At 33.8% G+C, this 23,011-nt stretch overlaps 2 protein-coding genes across 5 annotated transcripts; one reads left to right on the top strand and one right to left on the bottom strand.

Annotated features, from left to right (window-relative positions):
• Positions 1–3,089: 3,089 nt before the first annotated feature.
• Pcl (polycomb protein Pcl) lies at positions 3,090–22,955 on the bottom strand. 4 transcript variants are annotated; one of them, XM_089714315.1, is made up of 11 exons: positions 22,934–22,955; positions 11,111–11,323; positions 10,247–10,537; positions 9,424–9,569; positions 8,606–8,701; positions 8,452–8,534; positions 7,162–7,357; positions 5,189–5,356; positions 4,793–4,902; positions 3,800–4,709; positions 3,090–3,579 (listed from the first exon to the last, which is right to left on the bottom strand). In XM_089714315.1, exons 2-11 carry the CDS (start codon positions 11,208–11,210, stop codon positions 3,208–3,210), a joined length of 2,472 nt encoding a protein of 823 aa, XP_089570441.1. In that variant the 5' UTR covers positions 11,211–11,323; positions 22,934–22,955; the 3' UTR covers positions 3,090–3,207. The 4 variants fall into 4 exon arrangements, with proteins under 4 accessions (XP_089570441.1, XP_089570438.1, XP_089570439.1 ...); XM_089714312.1 differs by lacking the exon at positions 22,934–22,955 and adding an exon at positions 13,260–13,590; XM_089714313.1 differs by lacking the exon at positions 22,934–22,955 and adding an exon at positions 13,260–13,590 and having other exon boundaries at positions 11,111–11,314.
• Positions 14,281–15,460, top strand: LOC149489636 (leucine-rich repeat-containing protein 57-like). The gene has a single exon (XM_089714282.1). The coding sequence runs from the start codon at positions 14,523–14,525 to the stop codon at positions 15,237–15,239; it is 717 nt and encodes a 238-aa protein (XP_089570408.1). The 5' UTR covers positions 14,281–14,522; the 3' UTR covers positions 15,240–15,460.
• Positions 22,956–23,011: the final 56 nt, after the last annotated feature.

Here is a 23,011-nt window from a genome sequence, read left to right as displayed (position 1 = left end):
AAGGAAACCTTTCTTAAACTAATTCATCGAGTCCAAAATTTTACTGTTCCATAAGTCATCGAAGATAAGCGCTACCTACTTTGTATAAATAATATACAACCTAATTGGGGACTTGAAAATCTCAAACTAAAAGTTTCTTATCGATAAGAAGTTCCAGTATTGCCACAAACTGGGATGATAACTGACGAAACGTCAATAAATTTTAATAAAATCCTTTTTTTTATGCACAATACTGTTGCTTCATATTTTTATTTTTATTTTAGTACTTAAGCTACATTACCTGTGATTACAGCCAAGTATCATAAAAATCCGGTCAGTACCTAGTTTGCGCTTGAAGAGTTTATAATATGGAGGAACAACCTTCATTGCGCCAGTTAGGATTGTAGAAAGTAATCTGAGATTATTTATTCTATAAGCAATATCTAGCTTTTGATTATAAAACTTAGCGCATCACACACGGTAAAGATACTATAATATTTTATGTTAAGATTCTCTAATCTTCTATAATATAAAAATGAATCCCAAAATGTGTTGGTAAGCGCATAACTTGAGAACGGCTGAACCGATTTCGTTAATTCTTTTTTTATTATATTCCTTGAAGTACGAGGATGGTTCTTATGTAGAGAAAACGTAAATATTATGTACCACGGGCGAAGCCGGGGCGGACCGCTAGTATAAAATATTACAGTATCGGTATCCGGTATCAGCGTTCTGACCATCATTTTTCTTTTTGTCATTGCGTACTAAGGACCCCTGTAGAACCGCCATCCTGTTACAAATGACCCGAAATTTTGTGTCAGTATCTCCCGGCCTATATTAATGGCTTATCGCTTGGTATTTTAAGATATTGAAGGTAAAATATATATTATCTTCGTCGTGTGTTAAGGCTCATAGGATTTGTATGGCGAGCGATAATCGGAAATATGCTCTAAGAACCTATATATTTTACATTATCTTCACCGTGTGTGATGCACTTTACGATGCATGCAAAACTTTAAGCCAAGCACATAGGTAAGTGATAAAACATGGATACCTATTGATTATTATTGACATTCACATCCTTGGAACTTCTTTTTTCTTGTATAATAATTAATATTATAGTCTATGAAACAAAAAGCTTGATGAAATTAATTATAATGTGCGTCTAGGATACATTTGAAGAACTGCAAACACATTTAGTCTATTCATTCATTTTTTCTTTAATTAATCGACAAATTAAATAAACTATTTTGTGTTAATTTTTGTTACCTATGTATCTGGCAGTCCCTTTATATGTTTCGTGTAATCCCTTTCCAAAATCCATGAAGATCTTAGCTGGCAAATTACAATGTTCATTAGCGGTGACAATTATCATCAGGCGACCTGTTGTTCGCTCTTAAATAAAAATGCTCTATTGAATTTGATGAGGGTAGACAGGACACAGCTGGTGTCCGCCTGCAGCTTCGCTCGCGTGCACTCCACATTATAGGTTGTCAATTGTCATATATCACCCGTACATTTCCGCATTTATTTTAGAAGGTTGGTTTTAGACCATGTTTTACAAGATTGCATCCATACTAATATTATAAATGCGAAAGTAACTCTGTCTGTCTGTCTGTTACTCAATAACGCCTTAACTACTGAACCAATTTGCATGAAATTTGGTATATAAATATTTTGATACCTGAGAAAGGACATAGGCTACTTTTTACCCCGGAACATAGGATGGGCTTTATCCCGGAAATCCCCCGGGAACGGGAACTATGCGGGTTTTTCTTTGACACTTCGTGTTGCCATATATACTCTGTCCACTATAAGAATTGACAGCTCGACGGGTGATACCAGAAGTGATGTCCAAAAGATTATCGATTGTGATACCATTCTGATTATAAATTCAAAATATTATCATAAATGGAATCAGGTACGTAAATAATAATTACAACGTAAACGTACTAATGAGATATTTAATAATAATCTATGCATTTTTTGCTAAAACTAAACTAATATTTTATTATTTATTGGTTTCTATCTTAAAATTTGGTTGTGTCTATGTTTAAATTACATAACATAATAGAAAAGTTTTTCTGTATCGGATATATTTTACAGAGTATTTCTATCGATTATTATAATCTATCGAACTATCATTGAATAATTCTGTGTAGACATCACTAAGTGGGCGGGGCCTGTTCATGTAGTACAATATTATTTGTATGCACAGCAATCCTTCATAGGCGTGAAGCTGTCAAAAAGCAAATAATATAATGGCGCAGTTTCATTAGTCGTTAACTCGTTCGGTATACAGCATACGGGGAGTCCCCGCAGGCGTGATAACAACCAATGAAAACAAGTTCCCCGCATGCTTGATACCGACCAATGAAATTCATCGGTCAATATACAGCTTGGAAAATGGAGGTTCTCCCTACACCCCGCATGCGGGCCCTATCGACTAATGAAAACGGTTCCCCGAATGCTGGCCCTATGGCACGCGTTCCAGAAATCTCTCGCACCCCGCATGCGGGCCCTATCGATTAATGAAACTGCGCCATAATGGACAGAGTATAGAATATCTAATTACACTTTTTTTTAAACATTTTTGTAATTTACCAACAATTTATATCATAATATCTTATTTGGAAAATCTATATGTAGTTTGCTTTGAAGTGTTAGTTACTTAGTACGCTTTTTTAAGTTTCGCCAGATATAATATAGAGATCTATCGGGTAATGTTTCCTTTTTAGTTAAATCAGGAACAGAGACAGGGAAGAACCTATGAATCTACGATCTCCTGTAATACTCTATTGTTATCTAAATATGTTTGTTTTATTTACGAAATAAATAGTAGGCATTTGTGAATCACTGTGTGATACACTCAGATTAAAATAAATAACACTTGACGGCGCTCGTAAGCCTACTCACTACTTAATAACTTTTACTTTGGTGAGAATTTAAGAAATCGGTCTAGTAGTTCATTGACGTGCGATTATTTTGTAATGATGCAAAACCTTTGCAAAACACATTCCTCATTAAAATTAAATATACATTATAACATTTTTAAGTAATGAAATACTTTGAAAGAAGAAATTAGGGCAGGGATAATAAAAAGCAAGATATCGCTGGAATAATAATATATCACATTCCTCGATCATACTGTACACCTAAATTAATCTACAGACAAGCACTTATATATTATTACATCAATATGTATAATTAAATAAATTCATAAGTCGACTATGAGGTGGCGGAGTCCCACTCGATGAGGTAGGCGGGCGGCAGGCCGGGCGCGAGGCGGCGCGCGAGCACGCGGAAGGTCTGTCCCGCGCGGAAGTACGACTGCACGCGGGACTTGAGCGCCGACAGCTGCTGCTCGGAGCCGCCCGCCTTGTGCGGGCTGAGCTGCAGGCTCTTCACGCTGTTGTTGCTGGCGCCGCCCGTGTTCCGCCGCGCGTTCTCGTAGTAGTTCTTCTCTTGCCTCTGTCTCAGTCTTCTACCGTGAAAGTTCACGTTGCTTATGTTATGCGTGCTCGGTGGCGCGTCCCCGTTGTCCGTCGGGGTCACGACAGTCTTTGATATATCGTCTGGCAGTGGACAGGATTTGTTCAGCTGGAAATCATTTGTTTGGTCAGAACAAAATAATAGATGAAATAAAAAAGTAGTTGACGAGAAAGACGAAATAAACTTGTAATGTTTGAAAACGTTATATTTCTATGTAAAACCAGAATATGTGGCATTACAGGGATAAATAAAGAAGTTACAGAATAATTATCTAATTAAATTATAAATTTACATGATAATGATAAATTACGATTCAATAGCAAATTACCTGTAGCTGTAAATGTTTTTTAGGCCGTCTATATTTTCTCCGCTTAACCTCCCCATTGGGGCCTATAACAATATCCTTTTCGCTCAACTTTCGCTTCGTGGGCCTCACTACTGGCCCAAATAACGGATTCAACTGATTTGGCAGTGAAAATCTCGAGTGGTATTGACTTAATTTACCATTTTGTCTATTATACACATTCATATTAGATGCAAATGGTGTCTTGGACGAATAAGAATTTTGCATTAAAAAAGGGTTATTTTTGCCCTGAAAATCTTTTAAGGGCGGAATTATAGCATCTAATGTGCCTCTACTCGACGTTTCGTCTCCCGAAGAGTCCACCTCATGGATCAAACTACCGCTATACGGCGGGATGCGGTCCATGTGCTGGAGTGACATGATTTTGGAATGTTCAATGATATTCTTCGTCGATAACTTGGACACCTCGAGGTTCATTGTCGCTATCCTAGTAGAATGAGAGTTAATATTTATAGTACAGGAGTCACTTTTGTCTCCATTAATGTCATCACTAATATCTTTGGATATTTTATCTAATTTAACTGGGCACGGAGCTAACGACGTATCTAAGGATGGCAGTGGTTGTTCTTCGCATGTGGACTTCGCCTCATTCGATTCAGACTCATTTATTTCGGACATTTTTTCTAAATTATCATCTTTGGTGTCGGCTTTTGTTTCCGTTGAAGTGCAAATAGGGGGGGAGGGCTGCTCGTCTCGTTCGCAATTTTTTATAGATTCGTAGGAACTAATGGAGTCATTTTCTGAATTCGAACTGAGATTTTCGTGAAACCGTTTTCCCATCATTAAATTTAGCCAATGTCCATCTACTGGTACTATCATATGTTGATTATTTTTATAGGAACTCTTTTCGTTGTTACTACTGGAGGGTAGCGAACTAGAACAAGAAAAACAATTACATTATATTCCTTAAACAAGTAAAACAACATTGAAACAGGTAATGTATCACAAAATACTTACCAATCATCTAGAGATGTGACAGTCTGTGGTGAGGGAAGTCGGGGTAAAAATCTGAGCTTTGGAGCATACTCTCGGACCATTTCGTCAGTCAATGACACACCTTTCTTAACCTAAAAGATTGAAATTTATCAAATTACATTAAAATAACCTAACTAAGATAATGAATAGTTAGATAAAGCATTAGCTAATCACTACATAGTATAAAACAAAACGTGTTTTCAACCATCTGTGTCTGTATGCTTAGATCTTAAAAATTAGGCAACATATTTTGATAGGATTTCACTTAAAAGATAAGAGTTCTAGAAGAAGGTTTTAGTATTTTAATTTGTCAAGTTTTAGACGTGGGCGGAAAGCTAGAAGTTAATTTACCAATAAAGAGTTAATTTGAATAATTACTTGTTCCAAAGCCGATAATTGCATGGGCGGTGGCGGCGGCCGGCGCAATCGCAAGCCCCATATAGTTGCGCGTTTCTTCATCTCTCTCCCGCACTTAAATCTTTTCCGAGACGACGTTAGAGCTGTTAGAATCTTCTCCCTTCTTTCGTTCACTGGAGTTCGCCACATCTATATGAAAAATAAAGACAGTGTCATTATAATAACTGACAGAGGACATTTTTTCTTCTTCTTTCCAGCCAATTATAACTTAATTTCCAAAACAAGTTATTATAACGAGCGTAGTCATTAAAACCCCTTCCAGATGACACAATTTAATCAGCCGATTTAATTGCCGATTGAATCGGGCCCAATTTGATCGTCTATCCACACGTACACAATTAAATCGCCAATTAAGAGCGTATGCCGTATACGCACTATGCGGGTAGCCGTCCGGCTGACCGCAAGCACAATTATGTACGTAATATTCATTTCTATGCGCACTGCGATGCGGCTACCGCAGACCGCACAGTGCGCATAGAAATGAATATTACGTACATAATTCTGTTTGCGGTCAGCCGGACGGCTACCCGCAATGCGGTTACCCGCATAGTGCGTATACGCTCTTAGTTCTGCTCCGTTGCCGTTACTGACTGGACTTTTATTTTGCAACATGCCTCTTAGTAAAAAACAAAAATTGGGGCTGATTATGGCTGTAACTACAAATTTAGTAGAAAGAAAAAGAAAAAGGATATGGAGCAAAGAATGGTTGCTTAAAAGAAATCGCCTAAGTCATATAAATATTGTTAGAGAAGTGAGAACTATGGACAGTGTCGATTTCACAAATTTTATGCGGATGGACCATGACACTTTTAATGAATTATTAAGTATCTCTAGTAAGCCCATACATTACTAAACAAGACACTGTTATGATAGAAGCCGTTAGTCCTGAGGAGAGATTAATAATTTAATAGTAACGCTTAAATAATTAGCATCAGGAAGAGATTACAAGTAAAAATTGGCCAATTAGCGTCCACACCACCCAATTTGATCGGGCAATCCCAAGGCAATCGCAAATCGGCCGATCCCGACCACCCAATGACCTTGAATTTCATATTTCCGTCTAGACGACCCAATTTGATTGCCAATCTAGTCAAATTGGACGAAAAATTGTGTCGTCTGGAAGGGGTTTTAAGCGACACGTTTTTGTACTACAATTATATATTACGAGTGTTGCCAACTTATAACAAAATAAAAAAAATTTGAATGGATACAAGATGTTTATTTTATTTTTTTCATTCCTTCATATAACAAAAAAAAAATTGGTTGTCTGTAAAGTCGGTTTACTGACGATAGTAGAACGTGACAACGACCGATTGTGCTTCTTTGTCGCTCGTTCCGCGCTCTCGCTTGCACTTCAAGCCTTACATGGAGCGATAGAGCACTCAGAGCGAGGTAACGCCGCATGAGTCATGTTTTTTCTTACGATACGGCTCTATCGAATTATAAGACGTTGTCACGTCAAAATATTCTATTTTTTTTTGTTATATGAAGGAATATATTTTTCTATTATTTATAAATTTATATTTAAGTATTTGAATGCCATAAATCCAAAAATATTAATTTCAACAAAAAAGGTTGTGCTCCATCGTTACAATATTGTATTCACTGAAAAGTGTTTCATATTGGTTGAGATGTTTGCTTATCACCTCAATAGATGGCGCGCGGTGTGTCCCTTAGACACATAAAACTGAAAGAATAGAATAAATTCGATTGCTCTGGCGGATCACGAGTGGCTGAATTGGTCAGGCATCCGCCCCGGAATGGCGCGAAGGATGCGGGTTCGAGTCCCGCCTCGTGATCGAATTTTTTCTATTCTTTATAAATTTATACAACAAAAAAAGTTCTCAGACAAATTGTGTATAACATTATCAAACGAAATGAAATAAAAGCCCTCCCCCGTCAATTTTTATTAATTAGTTATCCTTATTATTTACCTTCTCCGGCAGTTGCAGCGCGTGCCAATTGTCCATGATATAGGGCATTATAACGGTATCCAGGTCGAAGTAATTCGGCGCGTTATAGTGCGTCAGGTTGTATAGCGCAAGGTGAGCTAGGTCCAGCCAGCACAACTCCAGCCGCCGTAAGAACTCCTCGCCGCCGTTGCAGTTTGCACATGAGAATATATACAACCTGAAATGGGTGGAATTTTAATAGAAGGGAATAGGAGCATATAAATTTATAAATAATCATTGAGATATAGATTGGAGACGACACCGCCTACATCACTTATGTTCCGCTCAACATACGCCATATGGCGTAACTGCACGCTCATTTTTTATTTGTTTTAAAGTGAAACGCATCAAATATGCCTTCGTGTATGTTACGATATTGCACAAATAATACAAATAATACGGAAAAGTGCATAAGGAATAACTTTTATCGGTAAGTACCTAACTAGATAATCATTTTTAAAACATAGTTAGAGCAAAAAAATGGCGCACAGATTTTATTCGTGGTGTCTCCTCCATACGTAGTAATATTATCTTAATTAACCTGAAATTGATGTTCATTTTAATAGAAGGGAATAAGAGCATATAAATTTATAAATATAAAAAATTCGATCACGAGGCGGGACTCGAACCCGCATCCTTTCTCGCCATTTCGGGGCGGATGCCTGACCAACTCAGCCACTCGTGATGCGGGTTCGAGTCCCGCCTCGTGATCGAATTTTTTCTATTCTTTATAAATTTATATTTATAAAGCATTTGAATGCCATAAAAACCAAAATATCAATTTCAATAGGAGCATAGTTCAATATTTTGATATAGTGTGACTGGCTTCACCAATAAAAGAAAACAACATCACAAAGGATGTAAATAGACGTAGAGGAAAACAATCAAGAAACTTTCTTAAGTTTGCTTTTTAAATGATAAAAATTGTATTCAACGTTTTAAATTGAATTGGTAGAAATGGACTGATAAAACTGAATTATTTTAGGATCACTATAGTATTATAGTTATTTATTAGGTTTTAACAATATTTAAGATGATAAGATGGTTTTTTTTAAGTGAAGCTTCTTTAGGCGCGTTGAGAGTAAAATTTCAAGGTCGCGTCATAGCAATATCGTCACGTCGTGGAGTAAGGCGACGATTGTGGTATCTTTGAATCTTGCCACAGAAGTTTCACTTCTGACACGTGACGTGTGTGCACACGCTCTTTTTTTAAGTAATATTGCAGAACATCACATGGGGAATATTTAGATTTTAGATTATATAAATACTTACTTATCACCTGCATACAATGGATATTGTAAACTCGAAACGCATCTTTGGTGAAACCAGCGGGCACATCGACAACATAATAACATCTGAAATAATTTATTTCATGTAATGCGTGTATAATTTCACCATAAGTTCAAGGAAATGAGATTTCACTTGCCTGTGCTAACCAATCGCTTTTTTCGTCGCAATAACAATGACCTTCACCCAGATCCTTTCCTGTGTCTGACGCAGCTGAAGATGTGGTGGATGCAGTCTGTATAAGAAAATTAAAGTATAAGAATAGGCAAGGATTTGTAGTAAATACAGGATATAAACAGCAACTTATTCTAAATACATATTTTAATGGCTATGATTTTTTATATTTCTTTATATTTCAGGAAAATTTTCACACACGGCACGATCTGATCCCATACTAAGCTTTCGCTTGTGTTATGGAAATCAGATGGCTGATAAACATCTTATATATAAAAATGAATCGCAAAATGTGTTGGTAAGCGCATAACTCGAGAACGGCTGAACCGATTTCGATAATTCTTTTTTTATTATATTCCTTGAAGTACGAGGATGGTTCTTATGTAGAGAAAACGTAAACATGTACCACGGGCGAAGCCGGGGCGGACCGCTAGTACATAATAAATAATTTTAAATAAATACTTATATAGATAAATAACACCCAGACACAGAGCAAACATCTATGTTCATCATACAAATATTTGCCCCGGGTGGGAATCGAACCCACAACCTCTCTCAGGGCCACTACCAACCAAGCCAACCGGTCAGTCAAGTTTAGTCAAATGCATTAGCAAATACAATTCTATATTCAAGAATGTGTAATAATATTTCACATAGAATGAATTAACTTTTGTTCAAATCTGGATAAAAGACAATTTGTAGGAATTGACACAGTTGCTGAATTGATTGCTAATTCATTAAATTTTTTGTGTCAGGTGTATGGTATTAGTTAAAAAATCTCACATCACAGGGTGGGATAAGTTCTTGCTGCTGCCGCCGCTGCTGGCCGCCCTTAAACCGAAACAGGTCCGACCGCTTCAACGCCCTGTTCTCCGCCGCCGCCACTCGGTACCGTTGGTCTACGCATCGCTTGCAGTTCCATGATGCTCCTAGAAATTTGTTTATATTTAAATTTCCTTTTAAGAGGCTTCAAAATTAACGTGAAACATACTACTGAGTAGAGATAAAATTGTTGTGCTTGATATTTTAGTTTTATAGCATCAAATGCGTTGGCGAAAGTGGCAGGGTCGAATCCTACTCGTGATCAAATTTTTTCTGATCTTCAAAAATTTATAAATTATTGTGATATTAGTATTTAAAGTTTTGAACTAGAGAGAAATTTACGTTGTTTCGTGAGGTTTTTAATTTAAAAACAAACATGCATTTATTGTTCTCGCATGGTTGACTGTAGTTCCAGTAAATAGAACATGTCATTATCGTTATCCTTTTTTTGTCATTGCTTAACATTGAGATATACATATGGAGACGACACCGCCTACAATGTAGGTCCTACATCACTTATGTTCCGCTCAACATACGCCATATGGCGTAACTGCACGCTCATTTTTTATTTGTTTTAAAGTGAAACGCATCAAATATGCCTTCGTGTGTGTTACGATATTGCACAAATGATACGGAAAAGTGCAAAGGAATAACTTTCACCTAACTAGATAATAATTTTTAAAACTTAGAGCAAAAAAATGGCGCACAGATTTTGTTCGTGGTGTCTCCTCCATATGTAGTAATATTACCTCAATGTTGCTAAACTACATAGTTAAAAGCTCACCGCTGATCCAAGCCTCGACAGGCGGCGAGTGGCACTTGGCGTGGTACCCCCTGCCGCACATGTCACACGCTACGATCGCGTTAGCGGCCGGGCCGCACGCGGGCTCCCGCCGCTTGCACACCACGCACATGATGCGGCCGTCGTCCGCGGGCGGCGCGCTCAGCAGCTTCAGCGTCGCCACCGGCGCCCACGCGTGCGTGCCGTCCCCGAACTTGACCAGGCAACGTGCCACCCCAGTGCCCACCTCGCACGAGTCATTGTCGTTGCTTGTGCTCAGCTCTACTATTGTTCCTGTGGGCGAACACCGCGTCAATTATAGGGTTGGTTAACTGTTAGTTATACTTGTGTGGTAGAATGATTGGAGGATTTTTTTTAAACTAATGGAATCAATAGTTGGGTTCTATTCATGAAATATATTTTTGTACAAAGACTGTATCTGTATCTCATGGTATGACTGTATCTCAATAAACATAATTATTCTTCTGTATGTGTTTTTGTAAACTGAATTCCCCTTAAAGGTTGGGTTGATATTTCAAATGGATCATGATATTTCTTCATTTTGGTATTGTAATCTCGTTGGTGGGTGCTATTCCAGCCAACACAATGGTCAATTAATTATGAATGAGAAGATATAAACGAAAGTATTGAATTGCACATGTAAATATCATTACAACAGCACTGAAGTATGAATTATCTATAATACACATATTGGATCATCAGATGCTAATTAAATGTTGCTACTAGTAAAGTGAAGCAAAGCATATTATAAAATTAGATTCTTTCAATCAAAGTAAAGCAAAACCAAAAATCTGTTTTGATATTCAAATGTATTATTTTTATATTAATTAAGTTAGTAAAACATACCTAAATAATATCTGCCATCTTTGTTAGGTACAAGCACATCATCACCACAGTGGAATGGATTGGCATTACTCTTTTCCGTGTTGGTCGTAGAGTCTGGCATTGCATTCTGTGTTTCTTCTTCTTTTTTCTCATTCTTTTTATCTGGACTTGGCGTTATTGTTTTGTCAAAGTCGCTCAACAAGGCGTTGATTAGGGATATCTGTGCTGAAACCTCTTAAAAAGTAAAAAAAAATAGTTTAAAATTATAAGTTGATTTTTTAAGTTCGGAAAAGGCTGTATTTTAAACAGTAAATATATTATCATAAATGTGACTATATCATGTTTTATTTTAAATCAATTATAGAAAAGATACCTAGACAAGACATATGTCATTATTAAACTATTTGAAAGGGATTGTGCAGTCAAAAGGTCAAGAACCAAATTTAGTTTCCTGGAGAAATTGACAGAACATCAAAGTCATTTGTATTTTCTGTGATATATTTAAGCTTAATTCACGCTACACCGTGATTGGGACGATCCGTGCTGGAGCCAGGAAACAAATGATAAAAATATCCATACTTAATATGTCAAAAACAGCCCAGCCGCGACATGGTGTATCATAAATCTTGCTTTATTTAAGTAAAGAAACTATATCAATCTTTTAGATAAATCCATAAAATTAAGAAGCCTATATAATTTTAAGTTGTTTAACACAAATGTGTTACATTATGTGAACACATGAATATATATTTTTTAGCTATTTTCAGCAAATATACAGTCATTTATGACACAGCTAGAATACATTTCTGAAATCAGTAAATAAATCTATAATAAGGGCCAATATAGACAATGATATTATTATAAGCAAAATGGTGTGGATAGGTTACCTAATAGAACATTTGATCTTCAAAAATGTCACCCCAACACACATGATGATTCAATTAATGTGTGAAAAGGAGACACCTGAAATAATTTCTGGACAATTGGCCACATTTCAATGTGTTATTTCTAGAGCTTTTCTTTTAGCCTATTACCTATATTCACCTTTGTACTTATAATATCATTGATTATTGACATTCGATAATAAAATACATTTGAAATCTAAAAAAAGGTGCAATTAACATAAGAGGACACCATTCAAAGGTTACATCTATAATATGCAGGGAACAACTTTGTTGCTCATTAATGTAGACAGGAAAAGCTGAGGTGATAAGTCATGCTTATTATTAATTTATGGTATTTAGTTTTAATTCAATGGTATCTAATTATTGAATAAAATTTTAGTTATTAATTTACTAGGTAGTGTCAATAATTACACTATAAATTATGACCAAAAAACGAAAAAATACATAAATGGAAAAACAGAGAGATAATATAAAACATTAAAATATAATTGGAGTTGAATTCAAACTAAAATCGATTAGATATTGATATTTTTTTCTATAAGTGTAAAAAATATCCAATTGTTCCAAAGAGATTTGACCACTTGAAGTATTTGTAAATTTATATTGTTAAGTTTATTTTATTCTATACAGACATAAGAGCCAAATAATTTGCTAAGAACACAAAATGGCTTTAGTATCTAATTGAATGGAGCAGTAATTATTGTAAAATACTCACATTTAAGTAATTAAATCCATTGGAATGCCAGAATAAAAAATACATTTTTTAAATAATTTTACAATAATATACATTACTCTTTCTTACTCAACTATTTATATTTGATAACAAGGTAAACTGACTGATTAATTACACTATTATTGGAAGCATTAGTAGTATACTTTAGAAAAACATTATTGAGCAGCTGATACTTCAATATTGAGAACATATTAGTTATTAATGTTAATGAACTTTACGGAAATAAGCGATTTATGAATCTAACAATTTATAAAAGAAAACGGTTCTATTCTTTATTGTCTGATTTCGATTCATGATAGATATGAAACAAACAAATTATATTTGGATAGCTTTAGCACGTTTAAACGATTGTATTTAAAAAGTTATTACTGATTTCAGAGTATTTTTGTATTTTGTACAATCATTCCTCCCAAATGTTAGCTACCGGGGATCGAAAAAGTTGGAACTCTTTGGGATATAGACTGCTTTCATTGAACTATTTCAATTTGTCATTTTTTCAAATAATCAGGCATGCAGACAATTAGAGACTTACCAGCATTAATGTCCATTTCCAAACTTTGAAATTTGCAATAGATGTAGCGAGTACACTTTTATTTTAATACTATTTTCATTTTTAAGGAACAAACACTACAAGCATTGGCGCTGCTGCGGCCATTATAGTAGTCAAACGTCGAGTAGTTTTCCCGCGGTAAAACAATAAATTTATTGCAAATAATGAATGAATATGTATACCAATTTAATCACTTTATATTTCCAAAACATTATACTACCTAAATTAATTTTTTTATAAAAAATACATCCTCAAAGAGAATAATTTGTTTAAATTCTAATAAAAATGAAATTCCTATTTCGGATATGTACAACCACAGATGATAGAAATAAGAAAATCGAATACATTTCAAAACAGATAAAAAAATTTTTTATAGCCCTTTTAATATTATAGATAATAAAGAATGATAAATCTGTGTATAAATTTTTGTGAATTTTTATAATTTATTGTATTATTTTATTTATTGATTAATAATACATTTATTTTAATATTTTTTAAATACTTTTTCAAAGATATATGTAATTCAAAGTTTTTATCAAACTGAGTACATACTTAATAATATTATGAAAGAATTAGATAATGACTAAAGTCATTTTCTTCGCCGCATTTTATTCGCGAATAACGAATAACGAATAACGAATATATAAACATATTTTAAATAATGCAATTTACCGCGTTTTGAATACGTTATTCGCTATTCGCTGTTCGCAATTATGTAAACGCGGGATGAAAAGGTCTGCACCACGTCTGCACCATTTAACTTGTCGTTATGTAGCCTGAAAGCTTGCTGAAAGTATCAATATGTGAATTTATTTTTATCTTCCTCAAACCTTGCGATTTTTTTTTGAGTTAAAACTTAAAGTGAAGCTCCTGTACTATATAAATATTTTTGATAGAGTAATCTACTGTGGTAATCTACTATTATGTATTCTGTGCTATTAGTCTACGCGAACTTAGATCGCGAAGCTCTACTCTGTGGTGTCTGGTGACATTTTGACGTTTGACTTTGACAAATTACAATTCTAATTTATGCGTCAAAATTGTGGTCTAAAAATCTCGTCAAAATACTGAATACACTCTTTGCTGAATACATGTTATTATAATTTACTTTCTTCTTTTGTGGATTGTAATACTTATTTGTCATATTGTTAGTTTGTTCTTTTAATATAACTAATAATTTATATGACGACTAACACGTAGTCTTACGGATTAAATAAGTGGAATAGCCGAAGAAACAACTTTTTGATGGGAAACTCTGGTTTAAAACAACATTATGAAACTGCATCTAAGACAGGTGTTCTACAAATTTCTAATCACAGACTCAAAGAAATACCTGAAGAAGTCCTTAACTTATCAGAGCATCTTAGAAATTTGGATTTATCAAAAAATAAAATTTCAAGCATTTCAGATGATATTGGTAAGCTGAAATTATTAAAACAGCTAAACTTGAATACTAATTCAATTCACGACATACCCAACTCATTATCTAATCTGAAAAAATTAGAAATGTTAAACGTTGCTACTAATAGCATAGCAAAACTTCCTGATTCCTTTTCACAATTAGCAAATTTAAAACAAATTTATTTGAGCAACAACAAGTTTAAAATGTTTCCTGTACAACTACTTGGGTTAAAAAATTTAGAGGTTGTTGATATTTCAAACAATAAGATTGTTGAAATACCGACTGGGATGGTAAATTTTTATGCAGCTGAGCTTAATTTGAGTCAAAATGAGATTTCACGCCTCGCTCAAGATTTGCATCAAGCACCGAGGCTAAAAATATTGAGATTGGAAGAAAATTGTTTGTGTCTTGATGCAATACAGCCTAGTCTACTACGAGATTCAAAAATACACACTATTAACCTAGATGGAAATCTTTTTGAAGCTAAGCAACTAGCTTCAGTGGAAGGATATAATGAGTACACTGAGCGATACACAGCTATGAAGAAAAAAATGTTTTGATGTTTTATAAACTTTATTGTTGTCGAGAGGCACAAAAGTGTTTATTTGCAATTAATGTCTATATACAAATTATTAATTCCAGCACTTAGCACCTTACTTTTTGGCTTTAAATTATATTATGAAGGGTATGTAAATTTTACCATAGACTTGAATGATATACATGTTGTAAATATTATTTATTTAATGAAGTTATTTTAATAAATTTTGCTATAAATACTGTTTATTTTATTTTGTTACTGCTTGTTTTATTAGATGTTTTTTACATTCATACTAGCTGTCCTGGCAAACATTCTGCCTCACTCTTATCATTTACGGCTATGAATAATAAATGTTGTCCGATTCTCCGATCTTTCCAATAAGGACAAAAACGGCAGGAATAAATAGCTTTCTCCTGGTGAATGAATCTTCAATATTGGTATACCAGTTGAACAATGAAATCAGGAAAATCGATTTTATTCTCATTAGTCAAGATATCTTATTATTTCAATTGTAATAGTAATGTAGTTTTGCATTTCAAATATCATCAATTTATATGTTTTATAATGAAGGCTATTTATATTAATATATATAATTATAATATTTATATTAATATATATATTTATATTTATATTAATATAGCTATTTTATTTTATTACTCAAAATTTAAAGTTCTGATTCTGTTCTGCACAGATAATAAATATTTACATTATCTATGATATAAACGCAAGATGTCAATGTGGAACAAGTTATAAAATTCAGAATTCAGATGGCGCTGTGATCAATTACAAAAAACATTGTGAAGGCTTCTTTCAACCGACTTCAAAAAAGGAGGAGATTCTCAATTCAACAATTACTCTTACCTCAATACTTTCGCCTGGGTAACCCAATTTGATGATAATCTTTATTTGAAAGGTAGTGCTTATAAGTTATAGTGTATATTTAACACTACATAGTATAAAACAAAGTCGCTTTCTCTGTCCCTATGTCCCTTTGTATGCTTAAATCTTTAAAACTACGCAACGGATTTTGATGCGGTTTTTTTAATAGATAAAGTGATTCAAGAGGAAGGTTTTAGTGGGTATATAATTTATTAGGTTTTAGTTGTATACGTAGTATATTATTATTAGTCTGTGGTTTTAGACAAAGTGGGCGAAGCCGCGGGCGGTAAGCTAGTTATCTATACTAATATTATAAAGCTGAAGAGTTTGTTTGTTTGTTTGTTTGTTTGAACGCACTAATCTCGGGAACTACTGATCCGATTTGAAAAATTCTTTCGGTGTTAGATAGCCCATTTATCGAGGAAGGTTATAGGCTATATTTCATCACGCTACGGGCAACAGGAGTGGAGCCACGAGGGTGAAACCGCGCGGAGCAGCTAGTTATAATATAACTAGCGACCTGCCCCGGCTTCGCACGGGTGCAATGCGCGGCCGGCCGGTACCGCCGCAAACGGTACGTCCCGCAATTTTTAAATCTTCGAAAATATTCACTTAAATCATACGGTGTAAAGGGCCATATAGATCTATATTAAATGAACAATGTATTCAAGGTATTTAATTGGTTAAGGATGTTAATGCTGTATTGGTTAAAATCGCTTCGAAAATTAGCCATTATTTGTCGTAAAAAGTAAATGACAAAAAAAAGTTATTGTGGGTTATCCATAAGAGATAGACATATACCATCGCGGATTTTTCTGTAGACCTTTTCAATGTGTACAATAGTAGTACATTATTTTGATAAAACTCGTAGGGTTTAGCCTGCGTTTGCAATATAAGCGGAAAAAATGTAATTATTTACGACATCACATTAGAAACCTCAAAAATAACAGTACTTCTCCACTATTTAATGGATGTTATTATGGATGTTATTACATATAAACCTTCCTCTTGAATCACTCTTATCTATTAAAAAAAACCGCATCAAAATCCGTTGCGTAGTTTCAAAGATTTAAGCGTACAAAGGGACATAGGGATATAGGGACATAGGGACAGGGAAAGCGACTTTGTTTTATACTATGTAGTGATATAGGTACCTACCTACTATGTATAAGCATATACATAATATTTATTTATAAATTTTCCTGATCCTTTGCGGGTGGCTCGTGTCCTAGCACAAGGAATAATAGATTGATGATGATGATGAAATGAGAAAGCTTGTCGGTCTGTTACGCTTTGACTTCTAAACCACTGCTATAAAATTCTCGTGTCACCATGTTATAGTTACCATACTCCTCCGAAACGGCTGAACTGATTCTCATGAATTTTGTATGTTCAATTGAGAATCGGCAACCATCCTTATCTTCATTTCACTACCCCTATGTGACAAAAGTACGGCAGACCAACATTTGCCGGGACAGCTAGTTACATTTAATTATAATAATTAGGTATCCCTTTTTTTGCTTTAATTTTTAATTTCAAATGCTTGTGAAATCTATTAGAAATAAAATTGTTATCAGAATATTAATCTCTATCCATTTTAATTGTTTGATAAACAAGGTTCATTATCTATGTGTAAATTCCACATTCGACGGATCGAACTTTTCGTCATAGAACAACTTTCACAGAATTTTTAACATTTTAAAAAATTCTGTGAGAAAAATGTTACGATTTGAACTGAATCGATCTCAATGAATGGATATATGGTTAGAGATCAAGAAAAAGCGATAGCTCGATAGTAATAAAATATAAATACTAAAAAATGTCTCGGTAATGAGAACTAAGTGGGTGAAACATCGGATGATTTTTTTTTAATAGTAAGGTAACGGCACCAGTCGTGGACAAGCATCCAGTAATGGACAAAATAAATATTAAATTTAAATATTAAGACCAAAATTAACGTTATATCATTTGGCAATACTTAAAATAAAAGTTTGGTTCATAAGCTATCAAAATACGACATTTCATCTTATTCGGCCAAAATGTTTGAAGATGGCAGAACGTTATGTTTAGATGCTGCGACTCATTTCGAAAAAAACAGTTTTTACTAAGAAAATCCTTAAGGCTGCAGTCTAGCAAAATTGCGTTTTCAACAAGTTATTTGACAATTTTTTTCCGGCTAATGAAATGATAAACTGAATTTTTTTTTCTTGTTTATCAATTAGTGTTATATACGCAATGCGCGTGATTTTTTTCACATTTATAAAGTTACTTTATGTTACCTTAATCAGTCCTTCAAGATAAGTCTCTTTCCGCCAAAGACATTTCGAGCTAAGTTTGTGCACTCACTACGTTGCAACCGATTACAATTTACACAATCTGATCAGCGCATTATTATCCTTATATAGTCGTTATTAAAAACTGCTGAATACAATTGCCGAAAAACTTATGATTTTCTTAATTAGAACGTTATAAATTCATTAAATTTCCCATTTTTTGCCTTACAAAATCTATTGATAAATACTGCTAAAAGTTATTTTTTCCATTAATTTATTCGAGTTGATTGAAGACCAATGAGTATTAATCCTTTAAAAAAAAATTATTTTTTATTTTGATAATTCTTTAAATATTAAAAAAATATTTAAAATAATAAGGAAAAATCCTAGCGAATTTCTTTAGTCGCGCTCTTTGGGCCGGAGCGTTCTGACGTGTGCTCTACGCTCGATTTTCCTTCATACCGAAGTGAAAGTTGCTCTACCTCATTAAATTTAATATTTTTGTTAATTGATTATTTTTATCTTAGTTTTGTGCAAATATTCGTATTTTTAAACATTTGATTTCGATATGGAAAATAAACGAAAAAAAAATACGCGTGTAACTACTAGAAAAAAAATTATCTTCGAACATAAAGTTAATGAAACCAAATAGATTGCAAAGGTGATTGGCAACAATTTCTTTATTTTACGGGGTGTCAGTGAAGGGGAAGTGTCAGTAAAACTAAAGTAAGCTCATAAATTTTCTTATAATATAATTTTTTTGAAGTTCCAAAAATGTTTATTTTTCGTTTGAGAAATACGAAATATAATATAAACTTGTATTGAGAACTTGAACTTCCCAAGTTCATCCGGGGAAATCCCCATACGGGGAAAATGATTTGTTTACTCCAAAATTGATCAGAGGTGTTTTAATTTTTTCTTCTAGTCATTTTCAACGTAGCGGCATGTTGTTTGATTATTAATTTTGTAACTTAAATACAGGATGTTGGTTTTATATTCTGATCTTACAGACGCGCTGACAAATTTAGTCCACCATTTCTAGTTTAGTCTACCAACTCTAAGTACCAATATTAAAACGAATGGATTATCATCACATCATCAAAACTCAGATGTAATGGAAGATCACAATAACATAGAAAATTCAGTGGGGTTGAGAACTAATCAAACAGAAGTAACAGAGACGCGAAGAATAAAAAAAGAGGACGAAAACGATAATTCGTTGATGCTTTCCCTTTTCGACGTATTGTTAGGGTACATCACCAATCTGCAAAAAACAAAACTGATGATTCCCAATTGCTGATTAAAAATGAAAAACAAATAATCGACAACAGTGGTGAAAATTTGCTGATCACAATGAAACATCCTTCAGTGGTAGCAGATTTACTCATTTAAAATGTATCGGTGAACAGCGTAAAGGAGAGGAGGACAGGAAAACATTATGAATGTGGATGGTGGATTGTATACAGGGATGGTGGATTGTATCGATAAGTATGTGCAGGCGATTATGACATTATTATTGCAGGTATCAAAAAACTTAAAACTGATATCGAAATTACTTTACCTAATGAGCAAAATGACAATAATAACTTTTTATAAGTATAACGAGAAATATCTAAAAAATTTACTTTATACACTCCCATATCAAAAAGGGAAAATGGGACTAGTAGAAGTTAAATGTCTAATTCCGGCAAAAGACATGAATGCGGAAGATGCGGTTAAAAAAAATTTAATATTTGAAATACAATGCAAAAAATAACACTTTTGTCATAGATAAGAATCATGACTATTTTTTCCAAATTCAGGGACAACTAAACGTTGCAGAAGCAGAAGTCTGCTTATTTGCTGTTTGGACTGGAGTGAATCATTCGTTAAAAATAGAATATATAAAAAAGTATGTAACGTTTAGGCAAAATAAAATGATGGACCATTATCAAGATTTTACATAAATTGCCTACTGTCAGAATTGATTGATTCGAGACTTCAGCATTCGATGCCCATCAAGGACCTATCCTATATCATTCAAGCGATTGAAAAAAAAGAGATAAATCCAGTGCAACTGATAAAGCATTAGAATGCTAGCAAAAGATTTATTAGGTTTATCAATATAAATCTATATATTATACATAATATAATAAATCTGTAGAAGACGCGAAGACTGACATCCGCGCGGACGGAGTCGCGGGCGGAAGCTAGTCAGAAATAAATATCTTTTGTTTTCATTTGCGTATTTTTCTATTTTATAATTTTTTAACACAAACATTACATTTTTTTTATTAAATACAAAATTTTTTTATCCGTTTTATTAGTTAAACTGAACAACTTTCACTAAGAAACTTAGGTCGAAAAAAATGTATAGAGTTATGCATTTTGTATGGAAAGCTTATTTTTTTTTATATTTCGTCCAAATTTCTTTGTAAAAGTTGATCAGTTATATAAACATGAAGTTGAAGATATCAATAGAAAGTATTCGCAAATTTTGTGTACTGATAAAAAAAAATCACCCGGTGTAATTTTCACGAAAATTGTTTCAAATTGTCATTTTTGGTACTTATTACGAATATTAAATTATACGAATGATTTAATTTTTAAAAATTAAGTGGAGCAACTTTCCCTTAGTACATTTGTATTATTTACATATAGGATGACAGGATGCATTTGTTTACACTACTAGACCAAGCCCTTAAGGAAGTGAGGACACAATTTTGGTTATAAGAATTTTTGTATAAATGTCAGCAAAATTTGATATTACTTTTATTTATAGTAGTTAAGTGTACGAAATATTACACGATTTAGTATCATGATAGATTATGTTGTTTAAATAAAATTCATCAGTGTCCATAACTGGATTTAATTTTATAGATATATCCATTTATGGACATATGTCGAAAATAAACTTTTTTTAAAGGTATTAATTACATGCGCTTTTCTGTATTGTCTTTTCTTTCTGATTAATAATATACCTATCACGACCATTTCAAACAAAGGGTTCCAATATTGTACAACAATTGTCCATGACTGGATTTGCTTTAGTTCCTATAATGGACATTGATATTTTTTGTTAAAATTACAATAATGGGTCCAACAACATAATATCTATCTAAACATGAAGAATATATTTTAGAACAATGGGTCATTATGTGCTGTGCGACTCGTTCTCGGCTTCATTCTCTATCACTGCGTAGAGAAGTCGCATACCTAAGCGTATTGTAACGCATCTATCATGGAGAGTTCTCTGCTGAACTGTTTGGATCGTTGTCTGCTGCTAAATTCCACCACCATATAGCACACACGCTTAAATTTCATCCACACCATCTTGACAACAGTTTAAAAAAAGCTTTTTGCCTCCTGCTACAATTTGAAATCCATATCGATGGACCGATCAGATTAAGGCTGCTGGCGGATTCAGATTGGCGATTCACTTCACGAATGTAGCGGAATGCCAGGAAACAGAGAGATATGGCGGAACATCGTGACGCGGGTAACATCTACCCCCCTAGAGTGATATGACGAAGAAGAAGAAGTCCCAAAATGGATGGAATGGCAGTACTTTTTTTAGTTATATTTTTCATCCCTGACTTATTGAGAAAAAAAAACCATATTGGTGTTTCTTAACGGACATAACTCGTATTTAACGATTCATTTGTCCATTTTTTGCCTAGAAAATGGATATTAAGACTGTTTTAAATATTATAAGTATGCAAAATAATCAATAAGTACTATTTTTTATGAATACATCCCCGATTTATTGTATTCCAATCATCATTTTCAAGATTCTATTGATAACTATAAGTCTTCTCCAAGTGTAAATAACTGGAGAAACGACATTAGGTACAGTCCATAAATGAGTGTTCATAACTGGATGTTGTCCAAAACTGGGTGTCCATCATTAGATTTTTCACTGTCCAACACTGGTGCAAAAAATTGGTTTTTTAATTTATAAATAACTTCATTATTTATGCATTGTAATCTTTTTTCTAACATTGGTTACGTTAAACTAACATTGAACTAAAGGTATAACTAAACAATATCCAATAAAGTTAAAAAACCTACGAGAAATTTGCAAAAAACTTCAAATTTTTCCTTAATCTGTACAAGACTGGTGCCGTTACGTTAATATGTTTATTAAGATTTCTATCCGAACAACTATTTAACACTAGAATATTTGGGGAGAAATTCGGTAAAACCAGGTGAGTTGTGTAGTTATGAAGAACATTGTGAAGAACTATATCTTTTGTTTGTTGAATCATTGTTTTTTTTAATATGTAGGTATTTTCAAACATATCTTAGGGTATTTAAGTGATTACACAAAATAGGACACAGGTCATTTGCGTCAAAACAAGTCATAACCCAAAAACCTCTTTGATCTCGTAATTAGATGCTTATAGTGCTTATAGTGAAAGTGAAACTTCTTTGACAAGATTCAAACATACCAAAATCGTCCCTTACTCCATGACGTGACGGCATTGCCATGACGCGACCTTCAAATTTTAATCTCAACCGCGCCAGAAGAAGTTTCACTACAAAATTAATTTTTAAGGAGTAGGTAATTATTATATTAACTTACACGAGCTACAGGTACAGACGTTGCACTGTCCTATACCAATTACTGTGATTTGTGGACATTCTGACGGAGTGTGACGTG

Source organism: Colias philodice, chromosome 3 (genome assembly GCF_061535455.1).
Source record: "Colias philodice isolate Cphi_HAF_F1 chromosome 3, ilColPhil1 Martin Lab GWU primary, whole genome shotgun sequence".
Lineage (NCBI taxonomy): Eukaryota > Metazoa > Arthropoda > Insecta > Lepidoptera > Pieridae > Colias > Colias philodice.
The sequence above is the reverse complement of the archived record's forward strand: the minus strand, read 5'-3'. Positions and strand labels throughout refer to the sequence as shown.

Excerpts from the sequence above, each read along its gene's own strand:
- Pcl (XM_089714312.1), bottom strand. Across the intron at positions 7,358-8,451 it reads CCATTGTATGCAGGTGATAA|GTTGTATATATTCTCATGTG; the intron begins GTAAGTATTTAT and ends CACCCATTTCAG. Across the intron at positions 3,580-3,799 it reads AAAAACATTTACAGCTACAG|CTGAACAAATCCTGTCCACT; the intron begins GTAATTTGCTAT and ends AATGATTTCCAG.
- LOC149489636 (XM_089714282.1), top strand. The coding sequence starts at position 14,523 with ATGGGAAACTCTGGTTTAAAACAACATTATGAAACTGCATCTAAGACA.